This window comes from Oenanthe melanoleuca, chromosome 7 (genome assembly GCF_029582105.1).
Source record: "Oenanthe melanoleuca isolate GR-GAL-2019-014 chromosome 7, OMel1.0, whole genome shotgun sequence".
Taxonomy (NCBI): Eukaryota; Metazoa; Chordata; class Aves; order Passeriformes; family Muscicapidae; genus Oenanthe; species Oenanthe melanoleuca.
The window spans coordinates 26,493,682-26,518,173 of NC_079341.1; the positions used below are offsets into that span (position 1 = coordinate 26,493,682).

General features: G+C 40.2%; 1 protein-coding gene across 4 annotated transcripts in view; it reads right to left on the reverse strand.

Moving 5' to 3' along the window:
• SEMA5B (semaphorin 5B) overlaps nucleotides 1-24,492 on the reverse strand; it is a 257,508-nt gene that overhangs the window by 69,195 nt on the left and 163,821 nt on the right. For all 4 annotated transcript variants that reach the window (XM_056496469.1, XM_056496470.1, XM_056496467.1 and 1 more), the window contains exon 7: nucleotides 6,234-6,296. In XM_056496469.1, the coding sequence (XP_056352444.1) occupies nucleotides 6,234-6,296 (63 nt within the window). The remainder of the gene's footprint in view (nucleotides 1-6,233; nucleotides 6,297-24,492) is intronic.

Genomic DNA, 24,492 nt, shown 5'->3' on the forward strand with positions numbered 1-24,492 from the left:
GTACCCCATTCTCAAAATAAATAGCAAGGACCAGCCTCCTCTCTATGTTCTTTAAATCAGCCTGGATTTGCTGTGAAAAGTCATTCAATACAGTGCTCTCTGCAACAAGTCATAGCTGAGGCAACTGGTCAGAAAAATGATATCACAAACCCCTACAGAAAATAGGAGCTATTTAATGCAGTTTCTTCCATGTGTCTGGAAAACTCTAGGCACACAGGAAGCAAAAATCAGATGGGCTGTAATATAAGCAGAAAATTTGGCAAGTTTGAACCCACCTCTGTCCAGACAAGACAATATTTGGATCCTGCTCTCACATTATGGAGCAGACAGTTAAATCTGTGCATGATCAGTCTGCAAATCTCATCACCAGAAGATATTACCAGGATCAAGAGATTAAGGTTTTAAATAAATGGGGAAGACTGCATATTTATGTGGTTAACAAGAATAACTCAGTTATATTAGTTAGGATTATTATTAAATATATGGCAGAGCTGATAAAAACCTGTGGCTCACCACCAAAGAATTAAACATATTTCTGATTTTCCTATGAATTGCATGTTACACTCTTTGAGATTCTTGTTCCTTCCCCAAAATTACCTGGTACTCATCCCTTTGTTGAGACAGGGACATAAATTTAGAAGGTATCACTTTTCTCCAGTCTAATGACCCTTGTTTTCCTGGAAAAGGACATGACTCCTAATGCTCAGCACTACAGGCCACAGGATCTGAGAGTCAGAACAAACTGAACTAACTGAAGCCCCTTCCTCAGTTTAAGCCTATTCTCATTTATTTAATTTTCCATAGCATTCAGAATTACTGTTCATGCATTGTCTGTGAATGCTGTATGTCCATGACTTGGACAGGACCAGGTCTCTTTCTAGCTCACAGAGACATCAGGTTGCTTTGAGAGCACAATTCAAACCTGAGGAGCAAGAGTGGTGCCCTGTTACTGCCTTCATTCATGTGGACAGATCAGCAAATGGAGGGGCTGACCTCCTGCAGCTTCCATTTGAGGTAAAATTCAAAAAAAGTTTCAGGCTGCTGCAAATAAGACAGCTGTAGATGCTTTTTAGTTGTTTATTCTGTCATCTCTTAACACCAGAGTTCTAAAATGTTATAAACCCTTAATCTCATTGTACAGATCAATTTTTCCTAGAAAGCATAGCTATATATAGGCACTACTTTAATGGCTTTCTAGTTTAATAAACTACTCAAGCCCTGTTGTCAGAGACCTCCTTTTTAATTACTGGTTTACATTATTTCATCACATACTGATATATTTTACAGTTACACACTGTATGAGAAAAATAGGTGTTGCAGACAGTCTGCCATGCTCAGCAGAGAAACACAGACCCCTGAAGCACAACCTGGAGTTCAGAGAATCAGACAGCAGAACTCCAAGTTATCCCTTCTGTGACATTTTAGAGTGCAGCAAACATTGAATTTATCGACTGCAGTTTATCCCAATTTATTAAAAATTAATAAAGCACTGCTATTGATACACTCTCAAATATCTGTATTTACTTCTTTGGACAAGAAATTCTGTTAGTCAGTTTAAGCCAAGGCCCCAACCAAACTACCCTTCTCCTCTGAATGGAACAGATAGCAAAGAGAATTGCTAATGATTTTTCCAGTCAAATGTTCTTTAATAGACTTCTAATCAAATTTATTTGGGGGCTGATTCTGCATTGATAGCCAAGCAGAAGTAATTGGAATGTAGGTTCAGGTATCTAGGAACAGTTATAAAAGGGATAAAAATAGTTGATGGCCTCCCAGTTATTTCTGTTACCTGGGGATTTCTATGGTGCCTCCTCTACCTGGATGCCTATTATTCTTAAGTGGTGTGGAGTTTCCCAGCTCCACCAGATAAGCAGATAAGCATCCTCTGTGTGACACACAGCCACTGGAAGTCTGAAATAGGTCATTTCTCCTTTAGCTCAGCAATTTCTATGCACCAGTCCCACTCCACTGGGCTGAAGTCTTGGGCTAGGATTTCCCTGTAACCTTGTGCATCCACAGCAACAGGACACCATACAAAAAAAAAAAAAAAAAAAAAAAAAAAAGGAAGAAGCTATACTGGCAATGCAGTGAGACAACCCAGCTGGATGCCTATCAGATATTACTCTCACTTCTTTCTTGCTCCAGAAGTGTTATTAGTGCATCATCTTCCTCCTGGCTACACAAAGCTCTTAGGGCAGATCGTAAGAGCAGCCATTTTTCACTATCATTTTCACAAATACTTTCTTTACACAGTTTAAAATGATGGTTTAAAATGATGGTGTGCTGCTTTTGGACCATTAACAAATAATGTGGTGCTTAGACAGAAGAAAGACCAAAGTTGTAATATTTAAAAAGCCACAATTTTCCATGTTAGGCAAAATTCCTTAGATGTGGTGTATAGTGACTGTTATGCAGAGACAAACCAATTACAAACTAGGAACTGAGCAACACCTAATGAAATTAAATATACCTCTTCCCCTTCTGCTCTATCCATCATTCATTTTAACTACAACCTCTGGGTGATTTCATTTGGAAGACACAAACAAAGGCAACGTAACACTGACTTTGTTCTCTGCACTGTCTCAGTAATGTGGATGTTTTCCAGGGGACAGTTTAAAGATATTGATCATGCTACACTTTGTAAATGCTGCAAAAATAAGAATGATTACTTGTGGAAGCCAGCGGGGCTCTCCAGAGACGTGGCAAGCAAAGCATGTAGACTTCTTTGAGGAAACCACAAGTTCTAGTTGATAAAAATAACATCAATGAAAGAGACTTTTCTGAGGTGTTTGTTTTAATGCTTCATGATGTATTGCAGAGAGTTAATCTTAAAATCAGGTTCAAGAACTTGTACATTAAGTGATTAAAATATGATAAATTACTGTAAAGAAAAAATCCTCAAAGTGAAATCACTCATAAACTTGATGTTTTAGTGGAGCCCCAGCTGGGGTGGTATGAGCCCAGTATCAATATTTCTCTTAACAACATTTCATCTAAAGATGGCAAAAGTTGCAACTCTCATTGGGGCCAATGCCTCACTGTATATACATATATATATATATATATATATATATATATAGTGATATGTGCCAGGATGGTTGGTGAGCTGGACCTAACAAAAAAAAATGTACATTTTTAAAAGATATTATGCATTAAACAAAGAGGAACAAAAGAGCTTCATGTATAAGCATGGAGATTACATCCCAAGAATAGTAACTGTGAAAAGGATTTAGTGGTCACAGTGGCCAGGCAATTCTCCTTGATCTCTTGTGGCAGAGGAGCTTACAAAACTGCCATGTATATGAACAGAGGAGGATGGAAGGCTGTTTTAATCACACTCAGGCATTAGAGAGATTGACAAGGGAATACAGGTGAAAAATTGGAGTGTGCAGAAAACAGACAAAATGTATTCAAGGGCAGTAGAAAAATGACTTAGAGAAAGAGGCTTGGAGAACTCATATTTTTACTTTATCAAAAATCCAAAGTACTGCATTGAAAGGAGCATATAAGTGCCTCTGTAAAATATAAATATTGGTAACTAGAGGGCTCTTTAATCTAGCAGGGAAGGGCAAAATGAAACCCACCCACTCATAACTGAATCCAGATCCAAATCAAAAATAAAGTTACCAGGGAAGGTCATCCACCATTAGAGCAATCCAGCAAAGCACAGCCTTCAGAGCAAAACTTCCCATCTTTTTCAAGAAGGTACAGCAGACAAACACAGGTAATGAGCTCAATTTAGGAATAAGCAAGTGAAATTCATGGCCAGAGGTGTTAGAAAAAATGGTACCTTTTAGCCTTGTATCTGAGACCCAGATTTTTCATCTGCCTCTTCTTTAGACAATAGGTACTCAAATGGGAAGTAACTATTATATCATAATAATTACAATTCTGTGGTATGCATTTTGTGGCTTTTATTCTTGTGCTTCTTATTTTTCTTAGGGTACAGCTCTGTGCATTTTAGGAAGAGAGTTTCTAAGCAGCAGGAATAATCTTACTTAGATACTCAACAGGCACAATAAAAAAAAGCATTTTAATACATGAGCCAGTTTTGAAAGCATCACCTAAGACACATACATTATTAAATGGGCAAGGAAAATGCACCAGTCATATAACTTAGGCAAACTGCACTGTGAATTAATGTAAGATCCAAAGGTTCTCCTTATTTCTAGTCCCTATCACCACAATATCTAGGTGCCTGACAATCCATAACATATTTGTCATCAAATCATCTGTGCTGGGAAGAAACCTGCCATTAGTCAAGTTTTGACAAAGCAGAGCTGAGGTAGACAGAGATCTGCACGTTGTACCACCATTGCAGAGTTCACAATAGTGCTGCCCTCATCTGCTGCATCTGCAAGGGCAGAGAGCCTGGGTCAGGTCTGGACTTAGCTGGAGTAGAGCACTTTATCAGCTGCCTAGACTGAACTTGGTTCTTGAGCTGGTGCTGAGTCATTTCTCAGCAGTGTAAGTAACAATGAAGGTATAGGGGGACTCAGCTGTGGACACACAGGTTAGAATAGATACAGACCTGGGAGATCAGTGTTAGCTACTGCAGAATCCTTCTGCCTTTGCAGCTTCCTGTCTTCTTGTCAGAGTCTTAGTCAACATCTTTGTTTGCCATTAATTGTATGTCAAGAAGTGCCTAACAGTCTGCTTAACTACTGTTCCTCCAAACTTCACTCATGGTCACTGCACCTACTAAACTGTTTCAAAATCTGTGACATAATCAGCATAAACTCAGCTGAGCTCATGAAAATTTTTTGCAAACCCTTTGCAGTGTGAGAAGGCAGCAGTGAAGATACTCATACCATGGCTTACTTTTGGCATAACACTAACAAAGACAGACTGAAATTACCCTAGAATTTGTTCAGTCACATGTATGGCTTTACAAAATATTTCTGGGTTATAAATACAAATTCTTCATGAACAACAGGATACAACTTAAATCTCACAGACTTTACAATGGAAGAAAAGAGGAAAACCTTTCTTTGCACATCTAAAGTGCAAATACCACAAATTAAAAAATTCCTCATGTCTTGGATTTTGGAGTATTTCAATTTTGTCCTACTTGTTCTCATTGCTGGCCATGTTTCGTGTTTGCCCATCCCAACTCATTTTGCTTCCGTGTTGATTTCCTGCATTATGTAGTTTCTACTTGAAACTCTAACAGGTATTCTAGGATACCCATACTCCTGTTCTCCACAGCTACATGAAGCAAATTGTTGCCTATCTGGCTAAACTCAAGCTACATTTCTTTTTTTTTTTTTTTTTTTTTTTTTGTGTATATACAAGTTAATACAGTAATCACTTTATTAAATAAAAATAATATTGTCAGTGGAAGATCAGATAATCCTGTGTTTAAACAAACTGAAATGTGGCAAATTCCAGCATTTTGGGCCAGCCACACAATCACTCTCTGCTTGATTGTCTGTGTCTAAGCAAAGACTGTGCTTATTCTGCCTTATCTTTTGTCCAGCTCCTCTGGTTTGGACTGAGAGCTCTTTGCAGCGTTGTATTAAAGACAATGGACACCCTCTCAGTTGAGGACTAAAGATTTTTGAAAAGAACGAATATCACATTTGAAAAATCAAAAAATTTCCTTTTAGATAGAAACCCTCATTTTAGCTTCTCAGAAGAAGGGTGGAAAGGCCCCATGGCTGGATCAGAAATGCCTGAAAACTCTGAACTTTGGTGACAGCATGTGCAAGTTCAAGCAATTCCTACTTCAAAGTGCAGTTTAACAGAGTGCACCTGCCCCCAAAGCAGCTCTGTGATATTCAACCTGAACAGATTGCAGTGTGTGAGCAGATTCAATTCTCACCTTCCAGGGAATTATACAACTATGAACTCCAACTGCAAGCAAACATTGAATCCCATGTGGCTGAATGCCAGTGGCTCATTGCTGAGGACATGGGCTAAGCCACCTGCCTAGCCTCACACCCCTCTGCAGGATGCTACCCCTGGCTTGCCACCACTCCACTCCCTGATGTGTCACAAATTGTGTCCTCTCCAGCAGTGAAATCACCTTTCAATTTCATGCAGAGCAAGTGTAATAACTTGGACAGGGGGCCTTTGAAGTGGCTTGCTTGGTGATTCTTATACCCATGTGGCAGTACAGCTAAACTGCTGCAAATTTGCAAGCTCGAACTGGTGTCAGACATTCTCTATGTGGATTTCATATGTTGCAAATATATTTACCCATAACATCATTGTAACAAAGCAAAACTTACCTCTGTTTTCCCTTTACTTTGACAGGACCTCCTGGTGTCCTCATCTGAACCCCATGCTGTTGCCTGAAAAACCAAAATGCACAAGTCACACAAGAATGCCAGCAACCACCATGTCTGGAGACTCCCAAAACAAAAGCAAGCATCTCCAGCCAATTTACACAGCCCAATTTAAAAGCAGCATTGTGACAGTAAACATGTATCTAACTCCCACTGTGCTCACAGAGCACACAAATGATAAATAGATGAGAAGTTCAGAGGCGATGGCAACTGGAATGTTCACAGAGGACAGACTTTAATTTACATGTAAATATAACTTCTGATCATCATTCAGCTGGAAGGTCCAAGACATAAGCCCCACACACCAAGTCATCACCTTCTTTCTAAAGAGGATAATGCTGTATAAACCCCCAGCTTTCACTGCCAAAAAGAAAAATTCCCTACAGCAAAGTCCAGCAGTTCTGCACAAATCTGTTGGTCTTCTTAAATTTACCCCCAAGATTATCACCTTCTAAGTAACTCTGCAGTGAATCAAGCTGGATCAAAACTGGGAGCTGACAGATGAAACCCAGAGAGATGGGAACAGGGGGGAAAGGCTGATGGTGATTTGTGATGCCAGACAAGTGGGGTCAGGTCCTGAGGTAGAGTAAAACACATTAGGGCTGAGGGCACTATTGACTGGAGGCTGAGAGCATGTGGGGTCCCCAGCATGCTTCAGAATGAAGAGGCCCCTTCCTTCACAAGAAAAGTCAAGGCCAGAAAAGCTGCATTAGAGAGAACTTTTAGATTTAAAATATTTAGCAACATATCCAACTATTCAGTGCCCTCCCCAGTATTCCTCTCTTCAGCGCTTTTTAAAAATAGTCCTAACAAATTCAAGCAGGTATTGTTAGCTGGAGGTGAAAATACATATAAATATCCATACTATACATAACACATCATTCTGAGTACCAGAATAACAGCTCTGTTTCATAGAGAAAGGCCAGGCTCACAAAGCTCAGATAAAGATCCAAAACTTCCTTAACAGAGCCAGGTTTTCTTTATTTTTATTTTCCTCAGCCCATTACCAACAAAGGAAATAGCTTCAAAGTTTTGTGTGGATCTGAACTCTTCTTGAACTTCTCACTGCAGCCAATATGCTTTTTAAAACCCAGGCTGCCATAGAGATTGTCCTCTTGACTCATGATAAATCCAGTTTTTTGCAGGAGAAAGCTGGGAAACCACTAAACAGAGAGGATGAATTTTCCTACTCCCAGCTCAGGTCCATGAAGACACTCATTCAGAACTGCAAGAAATGCAACCAGCCAGGAAATGCATTTGTATGCAACATTTGGGGAAGGGATATTTCTATCGCGTTCAGAACGGGAAAAAAAAAAAAAAAAGCATCTCTCCTTTAGCTGAGCATTCAATTCAATTTGACTTGAAATAACAACTTCATGAGCACAGGCAAAGATCTGGTGAGAGAAGAGCACAGGTCTTTCCCTGGAAGCCACTTGGGAAATACCTCCCATATACTGCAGTAGGGTGCAAGCCAAAAGCTTGTGCCTCAGAAGTGTTTTTGTGAGACCTGGGATAAGTCCTTGCAGAACAGGATCATTCAGTCATATCCTGAGAGGGAATGTCACTGGATGACAGAGATCACATTGTAAGCCATCACAGGAGAGCAAGGAATTTTGCCTGCTGACTACCAGGAGCCGTTGACATCAGCAAAGCAACTGCACAGTAGGATTTTGATCTGTAATCCCAGCTCTAGCCCATGCTCATTAAAACGGTGTCTTCGTACCTTCAGTGAAGTTCTGACAATTTTAATTTAGAAAGTAAAAAAAAGAGTTATTCAGAAAAGACATCACTTACTGTGAGGCCCTTCCTTCCATTTTAAAACCAGAGACAGAGAACTTTCCATTATATAGTCCAATTCACCTTAACAGTGCTTGACAGGAGAAAATGAAAACAAAAATTGTTGGTTGCTTCAGCAATCAATGCTACTTCTCTGCAAATACTCTGGGTCATCTGGGATTGCATCAGTACAACACAGAAGAATTTGGTTTCCCAGGGGTCACCCAGCTCTTCCTGCCAGACACCTGCACCACAGAACTTCCAGGCATGTTGCAAACATAACTCTAGTCAGAGCACTGCTCTCCTCCAGCTATGTTCTAATGTGCCTAAATGTTTTCTTTTATTAGGCACGTAGCCCTTCAGCTTTCTGAAGCACTACCTTGATGAGTAGTGATAAAGAAGATCTTGGTGATGGCCCAAATTACAGCAACATGTTGTTTGTGACTACACCATTAGTCAGGGTGCACTTCATTAGAGCTAAGAGGATAATTAAGCAGTATGGCAATCCAGAGCATGTTTTACAAGTCCCACACATGCATTTGGCAGGACAGGGAGGAGCTAGCTTGAGGGCTGAGTAACTCCAATGACCTCTGGTGACTCAAAGAAAATATCCTTGACCCTGCAAAGCAGAACATCTTGACAATAATAAAAGTATAATTGCAAAGCCAAGCAGCTAATGTGCACTTAAATATTTGTACTGCAAGGTCCACTGACCTACAGATTAGACCAGGCCTTGTGCAGGACTCCCAGGAGCCCGCACGCATCTGTGGCCATGGGCTAGGCTCAGAGCTCTGAGCTTTCACATGAGCTCTCCAGCATTGTTTGGTTTCATTACTTGACTGATCAGCTGTCTGTTCAGGTCAAAATGTCCCACCCTTGTCACCTCTGTTGCCTTGGGCTACTCTGTGCAAACTCCCTGTGGGATGCTGGTGTTCTGTGTCCTCTCACTGGTGTATCCAAGCCAAGCCCCTCCTCCAAAGATGTTCTTTCTCTGCCTTAGATCCATTTTGCCCCAGGATCAAACTACTGGACATTTGACTGAGCGACTTTCAGAAAGATCTCTCTCTCTCTGGGGTGCATCTGTGTGTACCCATATATTTATCAGTGAGGCACAGACTTACTTAACACTTGCATAACATCACAGCATGGTAAGAGATGCTTTGTACTTTGGCTTCCTTACCTGATCATAGTGCTTCTCAAAATCCAGGCTCTTAAACAACGGCTTAGGTATATCCCCTCCCTTTCCTTATCTCCCTCAATAAACCAAATTATTTTTTCTTTTTCTTTTTCTTTTTTTTTTTTTTTTTTTTTTTTTAATGCTTTAACTGCCTCTGCACACTTGGATGAAGTACAAACTGTATCCACCAGATGTTTTTGGTCACTCTGTTGGGATATCATCCTGAATTTATGATTAGTTTTCTCAATTGTCTGAAACATTTCAGTTTCCCAGCCCCAGAAAAGACATCTGGGATGATTTTTATACCTCCTGCTACATGTGTCAATCAAAAGCAGTACACATCTCTGAACTCATATGCAATAAAACAATTTTCATGGCATGGGTTGTGGAGGATAATCTGGATGACAACGTGACAAATCTGGGAGCAGAGCTATATCCAAATACAGGACAATATGTACTAGCCATGAGCTTAAGCAATCAAGCAAACAGCTTTTTAGGCTGTCAGGGTGTCAGCAATTCCTCCCATTACATCCTTACAGAGAGGACTCCAGCTTCTCACGCTACCTCCTTACAGACTCTAAAGTATTTCTTCTATCATGCATTTCCAGAAATGCAGTTCTAACAGTGTTTCCAGCCACTTTGAGGACCTCCTCTATAACCACATGGCCCATTTGCAGGATGGGGGTACCCAGAGTCATGTGCCATGTGAAGGGAACAGCTCAGGGCTGCAGCTGCTGTGCAAGATGAGCCATGCAAACCATGGGCAGGAATGCCCAGCCACCCATGCAGACAGACACCAGAGGACAAGCGACTTTGTCCCTGAACTGAAAATGCAAATAAATGTGCCTTCCTTCAGCCTATTTGCAAGGACAGCTGGTCCTTCACATCTCTGTTTCTTGAGTTCTATGCAATCAGATTTTCACAATTATTAAAAAAAATTAAAAATTGCATGTTTGTGTATTATCTCTGCATTTTTGGAAGTCCAATGGAGACAATCACAGAGAAGTATTAGTGTGTACAATCACATGTACCTGGCACGACATTGCCCAACTAGAAATTAACAGAAGGGGCCACAATAGCTAATTCTGTTCAGTGCATATTTGGATATTCAGAGGTCACATCCACACACAGAAAGAAAGAGTTAATGTCTCTCCCAGTAAACTATAAGCATCACAGTTTGCTACCAGTTCTGACTGCAGATCAACAGTGCTCTAGAGTTGTAGCTCATCATGTGCTGTCACATCAGTTATTCAGCACGCACTGCTGAGAGAAGCTTTCTAGATACATTTATTTAATTACCTGCACATCCCAGTGTTGGCTTCCAAAGTGCCTGCCTGTCACTAGCAAGTCCTGTTATCAATAGTTATGTGCATCCTCAACTGTTAATGTGAAAATTTCTTAGACTTCTATGGACCAGCTTTTACACTCAGGTCAGCAATTTATACTTCAACACCACAATATGAATTTATATATTAAGCATACACTAATCCCTGCACTGTATTGCACAATAGAGGTTGTAGGTTTTCATGCAAAACCAAAACATTGCTTTAAAACTGGAAAAGTTGAGATTGGAGGAGAATATGTTACAAGTGTTTTTATCAATTAAACCTATAGTTAATTAGACCTATCTAAGGTGTTTTATTACAAACCTATCCATCTGTTACCAACCTCATTTCCATGAAACAAGTGTCCCATGCAAACCACTTGTATGCCTGCAGACAGACCCACAACCACGTTGTTCTCTCTTATTAAGGGAAAAATGTGTAATACCAGAATAGATATTGTATATGCTTGAAAAGAAACGAAAATCCCTCAAGTACAAGCTTACTAGAAAAAAAAATAAAAAACAAACTCAACAAACAAAACCACCACAAAACAAACAAGCAAATCAGGTACTGGTTCTGTGAGATGCCAGCTTTTTCTAGAAGGTACTGTGCTCCTCAGGTTTCTGCTGCTGTCAGCAGATGCAGAAGCAAAAGCAGCACCTTGTGTCCCAGGCTCGGGTGTGCAGGAATTGCTGATGCAGGAGTTTCCATTTCCACTCTGCAGTGCCCACAGGAGACTCCTCAGCCTGCCCACGGAATGAGAGGTGATTTTTGTTCTCTGCTTCTGCTGCGAGGGCACCCCGAGCAGAGCCTGCCAGTCACATCTCCCTTTGCTGAGTTATGCATGAGGAAGGAGGGCAGGAGGTGCTGTGCTGTGACAGCTATTGTGCACTAGAGACCTGAGCTGGCAGAGTTATTCCTTTCCCAGTGTATTTATTTACATCTTCCTTCCCACCAACTGTACAAGGCACTAGTATGTTCAGAAAAATGTACCTCTGGAAAAAAGAAATAAAAATCTTGCTTCCTAGATTCTATATACAGGCCAAAAATCTCTTCATCTCTTATTTACATTCCTAAAATTTTTTTTGGATCAACTAATTTCACAGCAAGGTATGCAGAGAGAAGAACATGGAAGGAATATGATTCTGCCCTGCATTTAGGATCTGCCAACTTCAGTGTAAATAAAGCACATATTTACACACCCTACTGGATTAAGTTTAGCTTAATCACATTCTTAGGGACTTTGCTAAATTGGAGTGGGAAGTCATCCCTGCAGTGACTGCTCAGAGGCTGGTTCATTCCAAGATGCCAGCCTCAATCTTCCCATGCATACTGACAAACAGATTTCAGGCCTCTAAAATATCACCCAGAGATTCTTGGTGATAATGACAAATCCATTTCACAAGTGTTTCATTATGTTTTTATATACTTTGTAGTGTCCACATAATATAGCAGCAGTGTAGATCTACCCTGCTCTGGGCAAATGCTGCAGCCTTTAAAAGAAATTGTTAAGTGCTGGGTCTTACAATACTTAGAAGAAAAAATCTTTCAAAGGTCTACTGAATGGATGCAGAAAATCCATGAAGAGGTTCTTCCATCTAAGATGTTTACAGTGAAAACTTGTCTACAACACTTTAGCAATTTCTTCCCTATTTAATCCTCCAGAACTTCTCCATAAATACTTGCTGTTTTAGTCTGAAACTGGAAAGTTAAATTCCCTTTCTGAAGCATTGGTTTTTGTTTCTTGAGGACAAGGAATATTTACAGTGCTCCATAAATAATAACTTTTGGAAACCTAACTTCCTTATAATAATGAATGGTAGCTTAATACCCTAGAGGCCATTTCTGAAGTTCCAACAATGGTAATTTATTAAAACTGTGATAAGCATGTCTGATCAAAAGATAACTAATACTGAAAGAACAGAATGCCAAACTTCAATAATTAGTTCTGCTTCACACTGCAGTATCCGAATTGCAGATCACTGCTGTATGCAGTGACAGGTATGAGGAATGATCACGGAATTCAGTCAATTCATTGTGGGGAGAGGAGGGGGTTTGGATGAAGGGAATTGCATCGTGTGTTATCAAATTATTAATTGATTTCCCTTAAGTTATCTCAGATCCTTCAAGATGTGGTAAAATTCAAGCTATTTGCTCCCTTTAAACCTGTAGCGCCAAACAACAGACTGGCTCAGATACATGGCTCTTCTGGAGTGGCTGGACAGTAACTCAGCTGGGGAGGACTTCAGATGTAACACTTGGAAGATGAAGTCTGGCAAACAAATAAACAAACAAGTGAAAAAAATCCATCAGTAGGTTTCAATTCCTATAACCTTAATCTCTGAATCAGGCCCTCTATGAACAAATGTCAGCATCTCACTGTACAGGGACTTCTTTTGGCCTGGTACACAATTGCTGACTCTGTTCATGCCAGAGAATAAGTGGATGCTTTATACTGGCATAGTAAGGATGGAATAATCCATCAAAAGAAGGACATGTTCATTTTAAGAATGGATATTTCATTTAGTTCCAAATAGTACTATCTTTGGATATTCATGATTCTCTGTCTCATGGACTGTTATCACAAACTTGCAAAGGGAAATGCAGTAGTCCGAGGTACATTCCTCTGCCCTGGTTCACCTATTGCACAAAAATAATTGTGTCCATCAGCATTCAACCAGTAGAAAGGGAGGAGCATTTTCAGAACACTGACTTTGTTTTCTTTGGTTTCATTCTCAAGCCTTGTTGATTTAGAGTAGTCTGTCCCCTCACTTTATATTTCCAGGCACAACTGGACAGAGCACCACTCTGACACCTGCCAGAACATGGCCCCAGACCCCAGATAAGGGAGTTCTGCTCTTTTGATCGAGTTATCCCAGCCCAAATGAGGTCCTGTACCTCAGCTGAGTCACAGTCACTCAGCCTGTTCATGGTTCTCCTGTATCTGAGATGCAAGGTAAAATGCTTCACAGTTTTCCTCCTGTGCACAGCTCTGCAGCAAGTGGGTAAGCTCCTGTACCACAGTTGTCTGTGCCTAAAGGCACAATCTGCTCTCAACTACAAACATTATTCTTTCAGAGAAAGTTCTTAGCTGCTGTGAATTCTTCTTTGGTGGTCAATGCTACTGATTTTCTCTCTTCCTCAGCTTCAAAATCTCTTGTAATTTACTTGTATTATACGAGCACGTAGAGGAGTGAACTGAGATTGTGACCCCATATTTCTAGGCAATATACAAACATGGTGTGGGAGAAAATTTCTGTCTGAGAGCACTTACAATCTAAACAGAAAATACAGGCACATGGGAGGAAGGGAAAACTAGATGCACAGAGAGGTCAACTGACTAGGAAAAGCCACCAAGCATGTCAGAGGCAGAGATGAGCACTGACCTTTGCTCTCTTGAGGACTAAAAACTTTCCTGTCTAGCACAAATGAGTTCTTAGACAGCATTTTTTTGCTAGTATCACAAAATACATTCACTGAATCAGCGGTGCGTGAGGGAGTGGGGTTAGAGATTAGAACAATGGGCAAGATTCCATGCTTCCTGTCCTTTTCTTTCTGTCATCTTGGGGCACGGCCACAATCTCATCTACAAAAAGAAATTTAAGTTTTTGTGTCTTCACCTTCCATTTGCCCTGCACGAGATTCCATTAAAAAACATAAGGTCTGTAAAGCTGACACTCCCCCCCTGTCTGGAGTCAGGTAGGAATTTAAAACTCCAGACTATGCATTCCCTTATCTGAAAGGAGCATTGTATGAAGCTTAAAAGATCATGGTTTCTACAGTGTACCCAAATGGAAGCACTGTACAAATCCCAGATCTTATTATTAAAGATGATTGTCTAAAGATTTAGTAAAGAACATTTGATACCAAGCATTAAAACTGAAACAGTGTTTTCTAAGATAAACAACAGTCATGTACAGGTTACAACTTTTTTCAGCTCTTCAGGAATTTTAATGTACAAAGAACATGTTACAATGGAGCAGCCGGCTGAGTCTTAGGTGCTGTCAAATTAAAGTTCGTATCTGAAGCAAGCAGATTGTCTTGCCACTGCTCTAAGTGTATTTTCAGTAACTCTGCTGTAAAACATTTGTAACTTGATACTGAATCCCATATAGAGAAGAATTTGAGCTTTTTAACATAATGGAACTTTGTCATCCAAATTTGCAGTTTTCATAGGACCTGTGAGCCTCCACTGCAGCACTCCTGGTGATAGCCTGTGTAGGTACAGCCTTGTCAAAATGCATTATAAGCAAAGTGCAATAATAAATGGGGACTCAGGTAGCAGTGGACAGCAGAGCACTGAGAGACAACAGAGTACAACCGCACAGAAGGGAAAGGTCACAGCTCACCAGCCACATAACTCATTGTGACATTTTCTTAACCAGAAGAGTTTTATTATATCAGGGATAGGATTCTTCTGATCCCCAAAGGGGACACATGGGAGAAAGCAAGAAAAGAATGTACATTAACCAAGGGCAAGAGAGATGCTGGCTTTATGGGCTGATTCAGAGTGGGGTAAACCTCTTTCTGACAGTGATAAGAAGGTTTGTAGAAGACCCTTAAAGTAAATGCAAGCACTAATGCAATGCCACAAGGATATGTCCAAAAAGAGGAGAAGCAGTGTAAGGGTACAAAGATGCTGCAGAGCTGTCCATAATGATACAGAAAGGAGCACACACTCTGCTCTGCCGCATGTTGAGCTTTGACAGTTACATATTTACACAGCAATGTTAGATGAACACGCCAACACGATGCTTTGGAAGGAAGATACAGCTCTGAATAAGAGAGATAAAGATGGCACTGCATTTCTGTTTCCACTATCTAGTGTTTGTATTTTTATCATTCTATGTAAAGAAAAATGTCAGTCTGTGACAATGATTTCATTTAGCTGGTGATCTACTTCCTTTTGCTTGAAAGTGCTTAACAGTGCAATGATTTAGTTGCAAGTTCTATATGGGAATGCTTATCTTTTTTTTGAAAGCTATTGCTTTTAAGCATGAAAAAGCATGGATGGGGCCAAATACAAATTGACAGTCTCAGTAAACTGGGATGATAATGAAAAAAGACCTTGAAGCTCTCACCTATAGCCACTTTAGAATGAATGACAACACCTGGAACTGGAGAACAGCAGAGGGGATGTTGGGGAAAGATGACAATGTTTTTCCTATTAGTGAAGATCGAAAGCATACAGAAACTGAGATGAGACTTTCAGCACGCTGGGTAATTAACTGCCACAGTAGAATTTGGTTTCTTGCCATGTCACATTCAGTTTACAGCTTAGGATAACAAACATTTACAAAATGTACTGGAGATTACAGAGACATAAGATTATATGTTAAATCAATAAAATAACTACATAAAGAGGTTAAACTATACTGAGGGGAAAATAATTAAAGAAAAATTTCACTGCAGTCAAGCACAGGTTAGGAATATAAGTATAGCTGATGCACAGGCAGGTGCAGTTCCACTGGCCAGGTGGATATCACATTGCACTATTTCTTATAGCACCAGCACTCTTTATTCTGTAAAGAACAGGCTCTGTTTTGGGGTTTCTTTTCTTCAGTTGATACAAACAAGATACAACAAGCCATTTCTGAGAAGTGAGCCAACGAATGTAGTCACAGCAATGGTTTCCCTTGATATAGTGGAGGCAATTCTTCTTTCGAGGCTCCTCTACCGCCAAAAGATGTCCATCTCCACCCCTTTATGTTCTTTGGCAGAGTCGCCATTCAGAACTAAATCCCTCCTTCTTCTTTGTGGGCTTTGCTGATAGATGTGACAAGACTTCTAAGCAGCCTCCTCTTACTATTTTGCACAATGATTTCTGGAGTAGGAGGTTCAAACCCCCCTCCAGTGGACCAGCCCATATTCAGTACAAAATCAATTTACCATGGCTATAGTCTCCTTTGTATTTCTGTGTCAAGCAAAGCGATTTTGTTTTCCTTCATTTTTCTGCTCTGGGTTTCCTTGCCATTGTAACTCTTTGAAGCTCACTGTTTATGGAGAGATGTTAAGGGTTCCCCACTATACATTGCTTGCAATCCCTCCCCCTCTGCTTATGGACAAATGCTACACAGTCAACTGGGTGCAAATTTGTGCACCAGCATTAAGGGTTCAGCTATGAAACACAGTCTTTCCATATATGCTTCAAACTGAAAATGTAATCACTGAAGCACATGTGAAATGTCTGTGTGTTACCAGCTTTCTAAAATGGGGAAGTCTTGCATTATTTATTCCTCTCCAGGTTACATCATTGAATATACTTGTTCAGCATTTATTTGTTTGTTTTGAGAAGAAGCTAAAATAAGTTTGAGGAACAGTCCAATTTGGATCTGATTCTTACAACAATTAGGCTAAGATTCAGGAATCAAAATCAGCACTTCCTGCAGTATTAGAGAGACTAATGAAGAACTAAGATGACATTTTCACTGTTCTGTGCCTCCTGTTTTTCTTTAGGGAAATCACATCTATTGCATTGGGGGTGTAAATACTCTTTCAGATGACAAACACTGCAATATATTCTCATTAAAATTGTGTAAGAGGTTGAACATGGTTTAAGTCTTGCCTTGGCTTGGAAAAAATAAGAGGGCAGTGCGCAATTTAACAAATAAATGTGCATGTGATTTATTTTATCCTATCAAAATTCTTTTCTGGTTGTGCACTTACGCTTGGTGTAGTACAACCAAAAGGGGGAAAAATGGCACTGGAAATCTTTAATTAAGTGAAAGTTGCATTATTGAGACCAAACGAAAGCTCTGAGACTACTTTAATGAGCCAAGGCCAGTCTTGTGCAAGCCAGAGGGACTGGAAAAGTTTTTCAAGGCAGGCTGAAGACAGAGATCCTGCCTGAACCACAGGAACTTAAGTGAAACCAGATTCTCCCTCTTGTGCTTCCCCAGTTTAAAGTAATAGTTTTTGAGCTTCAATAATATGGGCAAAAAATTCTAAACCCTCAACTAAAAAGGAGTTTTTGTACTTTTCCTATTCAGTTTAGCAGATGTGTATGAGAATTTCCATTTGTTTTCTAGCACAGCTAGAAAAAAGATCCAGACCCTGTTCCTACCATGATTTTGACATGTACTGCAGAAGCACACGGACTACTCAACTGCAGACTGCTATGCATTTCTGTTGGAAATTAAAAGGCAATTCTGCCCCAGAGGGCTTAAATCCTGGCATAGACATGAAACCCAACATGTGGCTGCAAAAAACAGGTAGAAAGAATGAGAGGGACCAGTGAGACAACTGATATTTGCAATCAGAGAGTTCACATGGTGCACAGGCAAGTGTGGTGTAAGCTTCCCAGGAAGGTTTGTTGGCAACACATACAGATTTTGACCTTTAGACTCTCTGGCTTCTATGGGGTTTGGTACTCAGCATCACAAACTGTCAGAAAAAGGCCATTTTTGATAAATCACTAAAAACCAAGAATAAGTAGGACTTCCAGAAATTATCAGGCTAGGCTGGAAGAGAAAATCAGCAATGAAAAGTCCTCTATGTTTCACAAAAGAGATTTCAGTATTTTTTATTGTTCTATAGCTACATTGTGCATTATATCTCTGCTTTCCTCCACCAGGTGCCTAATGCTCTTGATAAGCTAATTACAGCCTTCTGCTTATTTCATGTCAAGCTTAACTCCCAGTCTGAGCCTAGCCTGCAGTTCTGGCATGTATTTTCCTTAATCTAAGACCATCTGTGCTCCATCAGAAAGGAACACTTAAATACAGAGAAAGTGAAGAACCAAAAGTGTAGAATTCCCTGTATCCTGCCTCCAACTGCTCTCCCCAGCATTTCCAATTAAGTGTGAAGCCAACATCCATCCAGTCCTAAATACTCTGGAAGGCTCAGAAAAGGCTACACTTATCCACACATGCAGCAATACTTTTCAGTGGTCAGTGGGGAAATGACAAGCCAAAAATGACCTGAATCTCAATTTCTTCATATCAAGAGCTTCATAATTCAAATACCACTACATCCCCAGCAGTATATTCAATGGTTGAATCCAGCACTTGATCAGTGTAAACCAAATACTTGTCTTAGAGAAGGAGAAGGAGTCAGTTTGGGGAAAAAAAGCAATGGGGTTGATTTATCAAGAACCCAATTGATATTTCTCGAGTCTATTTTTTATTGGAAGTGCACCACGATTTAAATCAGAACTGGGCTGCAGCGTTAGGGACGATGGCTCTCCACCACTCCTGTCCCACCACCAAAATTTCAAGTGTTTCTCAGTCTGACTGTCCCCTCACTGCCTGCCCAGTGGGACACAGCCGCCGGCTGCTGCCACTGACCAGAACCTGACCACTGTGCATTGATCCTCCCATCTTCCTCCTCAGGCTGGGAAACAGATGCCTTCAGACTCCCTGCTTGGTCTGTCACAGTTTGCCTTGCTTCTGCCTCCTCTTTTCCAACACCAGACGTCAGCACCTGATGCTGTAGTAAGCTCTGCCAAGCTTCATCTCAACAAGGAATGTATTTGCTCCTTCTCCTGCAAAGATGGCTCTGGTGCAGTGTCTTTTATTCCTTCCCCCCAGATCCTCTGTTCTGTTCTCCAGTCTGCACTTTCCTGCCAAATCAGGATTTATTTTTCAATTTCCTTCCGTTTGAATCCTGCCCTTACATTCCCGCTTCCACCTGGCTCTTCCCTCACCTCTTCTCCAGCACATTTGCATTTGACCTCTATGAAGGTCAAAGAGTCCATAAATGAGTTTTGGGAATATGCCTTATAATTAAGATGAGGGAATACAAAATGATTCTACAACAGGCTTAATGCAGCATACTTCTTTGTGCTTCTTCCACCTAACTCCTTTCTGGTGATTTTCAAAGCTTTCACATTTATCTTCTATTGAAATATTTTTTTTTCTTTTTTTGTCTTGTTCTTAAATCCTCAATAACTGATCTCACAGCAAAAGCTACTAAATTTGTAACAATTATATTAGCCACATACTTTTTTTCTCCTGTCACTGTGTTTACCACTATTATATTTATGGACCATTGATCTTTCCTTTCTGCCCCATGCATCAAAATTCTCTCCTCTTAGGCAACTGCAGTGTCTCTTAATATTCTCAGGCTAAGTTAGGATTTTTTTCACATTCTTAATAAAGCTTAAATCACTTCTCTCTGGGTGACCTTGCAGCCTATTCAAATGGCTGCAGCCCTGATAGCCCTTTTTCCTTACTTATAAGTAAGTAAAATACTCTTTATTCTAAAACCTCAATTTTGCTTTGTCTCCTGTCTGAAGTAAATAATTAATAATTAAAATAGTGTATAGAATTCTTGACAGAAAAGTGTTTCTGACAGAAACATATTTTTATTAACCCTCCCCCACATTCCTTCCAAGCTGTTCTCTTTTTTTACATAAATTTGCAGGTTTATTCATATTCTAAGTATTTTTAACTGAAGGAATACATTTGTATAGCATTCTTACCCTAGCAGACCCCAACTATTCTTTTTCTACATTCTAAGGTTTTCATTCAAAATGTTTAGAAAACAAGTAGTGAAAAAGGGGTCCATTTTAAACACATGGACATGCTGGAATTGCCTGACTGCTTACCTAAAAAGCAGAGGTGAAGATAACAACTGCTTAATACTACATCTACTATGAATCAGAACATGACAATTTTGTAGGCTCACAGTTATGGCAAATTTCCTATATTTACAAGTGCATGTAGCCACATATAACATTTAGATCTTAAACAGAAAGCCGCATATTTCAGAGCACTTCAAAAGGACAAAGTGTCATTATCTCAGTTTCACATCTGGAGGAAGGAGAGCTCAGACTGGGGATAGCTGGAAACCACGTTACTTCTTCACAGCTGGCTCTAAGTGAAGCAGCCAGCCCATGCTATTCAAACTCTCCTTACAGAGAATGGAGAAAAATATGACATTTTTCTGCATATATGACATTTTTCTGCATATACCCTTCTCCCAACTCGCCACACCTGGTCTCCACTGTCTCACAATAGTCTCTACTTGGTCTTGTTAGTGACAAAAGTCTAACAGATACTACACTGTGGTTATAGGTATCTTCTAGACGAAATAAGCATTTCAATAACAGTTGAATAACTTAATATCATTGCTCAAGCTGCAGTGGCACGCAGCAACTCATTTATGCCACACAGCCAGATTCCCTCACCCTCCCCTAGTGGTGTAACCCATCCTTCCTTTCCCATTGCCTACCCAGTAGCAGCCAAGCCACAGCAGTTATTGCCTGATCTTGTTCAGCTGAAGGTTTGCTGCTGATTCTCCTCCAGCCCTGAAGAAAGGTTCCTGAGGATGCAAACTTCTCATCTGTCTCCAATCAGGATGGCTGGAGATGGCACAGGCATAGTCAAGGTCGTGCCCATTTACCCATCTGTCCTCTTAGTGTGTGGGTTGGGCTCTCCTTGAGCTCAGCCTGCAGAAGGCAGGTGAAACCTTGGAGGTCAAAGCTCTTTGAGGCTTTCAAAGGATTCAGGGATTCAGCTGCACCTGCCATGCTGAGACAGGATCAATATCCTGTGGGAGTGATGAGCAAACTCTTCCCATCTCAGCTCCCCAGCTCTGGGTGTCTGGTAACAGCTGTGCAGGCCACGACTGTGACTGCTCCATAGCTCCAATAATCCCCTCCTATTAGTCATTCAGAACTGCTGCGCTCAAAAGAAGCTGTAAAACACACATCAGCTAAACTCTTATCAACAGAGAAAAGCAGGATTATTTACCTAGGGAAAAATACACACAGTAATATGAAATGTGTTTACTATAAAATATTTTTTTTTCTTTTTTGCAAAGACCTCAATAGTTGGTTTTAGAGGAAATGTGAGGTCATTTGTGGGCCCTTGAGAGATGCAAATCAATAAATGGTGATTTTTTTAATGCTCTCATTATAAATGACTGGATGCTAACAGGGTCAAACTTAATCCTGTGCAGAGAGCCAGTGCAAGGGACATGAATCATTTAGATCTCTCTTAAGCTCTGCTTTGAGAACAAAATGCAGATATTCCTCCATATTCTCAGTCTTTAAAAAGTGCCAACCTGCTGCTTTTTTTTTTTTTTTTTTTGCAGTAATTGGCCCACATACTCCATTGTTCATCTTGTAAGATGCTCAATGTTCTCCTTTGTGTTTTCAAAGACTCCTCTTACTTCTGACTTGCCAGCATGTGCAGCTCAGCTGCCGCCAAAGATGGGTTGGGATGCTGGTAGGTGCTGCCTACTACAAGAGGCTGATTTGCCTCTCAGAACATCTGCAGGGTTCTGCTGTTTGTTGACAGCAGCCACAGATGAGTGAGTTTGTCAGAGCAGGGGACAGCCATAAGCACATGCAGATTCCCCAAAGCTTTCTGGAGCTGCTGGAGTGGGAAGCAGCCCACAGGAAAAAAGGGCTAAACATGCAAACCAAAATATATTTTGCAATGATAAAGAAGCAACATTGGTGACAGAAAATGAGAAGTCCAAAGATACTTATTTATTTTTCTTTTGATTTTCATTTTTTTTCTCTTCCCTTTCTTAAGTATGTCTAATGGTCCAGACTGTAAGTTGCAAGAAATAAGAGCATTAGTCTTCATTGCCTACACATAAAATGCCTGACAGAGTTTTATCAAATAAAGAGTCCAATATGCTACTGTTATCAGTAAGTGACTTCAGCAGCTAATTAAATTCTCAGTTTCTAAATCCTGCTCATAATGTCTGCTGACAAAGACCAAAGCCCCTGTAGTAATTTTTGCTTTTAGGTGAGGTGAGGCTGGGAAGGAGGGAATGACAACTAGCAAATTACCCAGGGAAGAAGGCTGGCAGTCCACAGCTGACATCCATCATGTAAACCTCACTTTACTGTAGGAGCATAACAGGGTAGCTCCCCTCTGGATGCAAATCAGCTCCATGGCCTTCACTGACTCCAGGAAGGCTGCCCTGCTTAAAGTACAAATCCAAACAGGTACAGCTCCTAGATCTCATCTAAAGGGTGCTATACTCTAAGTATGTGATCCTCCCATGTACGGGTACATATATAAAAACAGATGTGTAAATATATATAAAAGAACTTCCTACACCTAAATACTCACTTTAGAGAGCAATTAAATTGACAATGACTAGACCATAGACTCTGAGCCAGTTTAGCAGACTTATGAATGTGCATATTGAAACATTTTTACTCACTAGAGCATGCAGTATGTTCTTAACTCAGAGAATTCTCAAAGGAAAACTGGCATTTATTTAAAGCTAAACCTGGGCTTAAAAGCTTTGCTGGTTATAAATGGACTCATGAGCTGGGTTCTCTCAGACAGAGGGGATGTTGTGTTCAGAAATCACTCAACACTGTGGACTCTGAGAAGAGATTTGATTTCTCTGCTCTCTGAATTTCAGCTGATGAGTAAGATCAGCACAAGTTTGGTTCCCAACTCAGATGCTGGAGCCCATCACAGAGTACAGTTCCCTGCAGTGAGGAGCTGGAGAAGTGTGTCCTTGAAGGATGAGGTGTGGCCTTCAGACATGGTCACCTCGAGTCTGACATGCATTATTTTTGTCCCTCATCTCTCACTCCATGTAGAAATTTCTCTCTTACATAAATCTTGGGAAGGACAACTTGCACCTGAAAGCTGCAATCTGGCTCCTGACCAGTCGTTTTAAGGAAGAGAATATTCAGGGAGTAGATTTTATTCGGGGACCCGAAACCATAAGAATAAATAGCTGAATTTACCAGAAAGTTTTTCCAGCGAATTTAAGCTTTATTATAGAATAGCTTTAAACCTCTAGGCTGAGAGTGAGAGGTTTTAGGTGCAGCTTTGGAAGGTGATTTATGAATAGATTTATATGTTAATCTGTTAATAAAAAATGTTTCATACTGATAAAATATGTGACAACCAGGACTCAGCTATGAGCCACATATTAAAGACTGCATCTGCTCTAGTAGAGGTCTTTTGATTATGTTTTTAAATGAGGGAACTGCATTGGCCTGAAAATAAAGAAATAAATGTTGTATCTAGAAATATGTGCCACATAATTCAAACGTGTATCTGGGAATCTGCAAGAAACAAATAATAAACTGCTTCTGGAAAGTGAAGCTTATTCCTGAACATTTCAAAATAGAATTCCTGTCAGGCAACTCAATGGTACATAAAGATAGGCAAAGTATTCTTACTCTTTCCCAAAATTACTTCCCAAACTGGATTTTAAATTGGATGATAATCTTCACATTCCAACTAGATTGAAAAAATAAATATCTTCAGCAAAGTTGGGCCAGCCCAGCCCTGGGCTTGTGCTGCATTATCAATGCCTAATTTTCTCATGATCTTTGAAACGATATTTTGAAAAATAGGAACAGCTCTGGCTCAAGGACGTCCCTGCAAGGAAATCTGAAATACAATACTTTTAACTCTCTTTTATTGGCAAACCCCACAGCACTTTGTGAAGGAGTGCTGCAGCCCTATTTCACATGTTAAACACTAGGCAGACAAACTGGGCAGATTAACTTTACCTCAGGCATCCATGGGCAGAGCCAGCAGCACAAATTTAGCCCTCCAAGCCCCATCTGGTGCCTATCCAACAACTATCAACAACTCTTGGGGATATAAGATTTATCTAACATTTTCAAGTTTTCTGATGAGTGCCAGGGCTTTATGAACATATTGTGAATCCTTAATATTTCTCAGTGAAGTGTTTTCACCAAGAAAGATTATTTGAGTGACAATTTGTCCTGTAAACTATATTACTCACTGTTCCCTGTTGATTTTGTTTATCATCTTTTATTCAGCTATACAAAGAAAAACCAAGTTCAACTCTGCCACCTCTCCTCATACTTCTATACACTTACAGAGCATGTTTCTCATCAGCAGACATAAGTGTGGCACTGCTGAGCCCTAAATAAGTAGAAAATAATGCATTTAATGCTCAGTTTGATTCCAAACTGCAAAAGACAAAACCTGCTGCATTTGTTGCTATGTGACATATTGAGGAC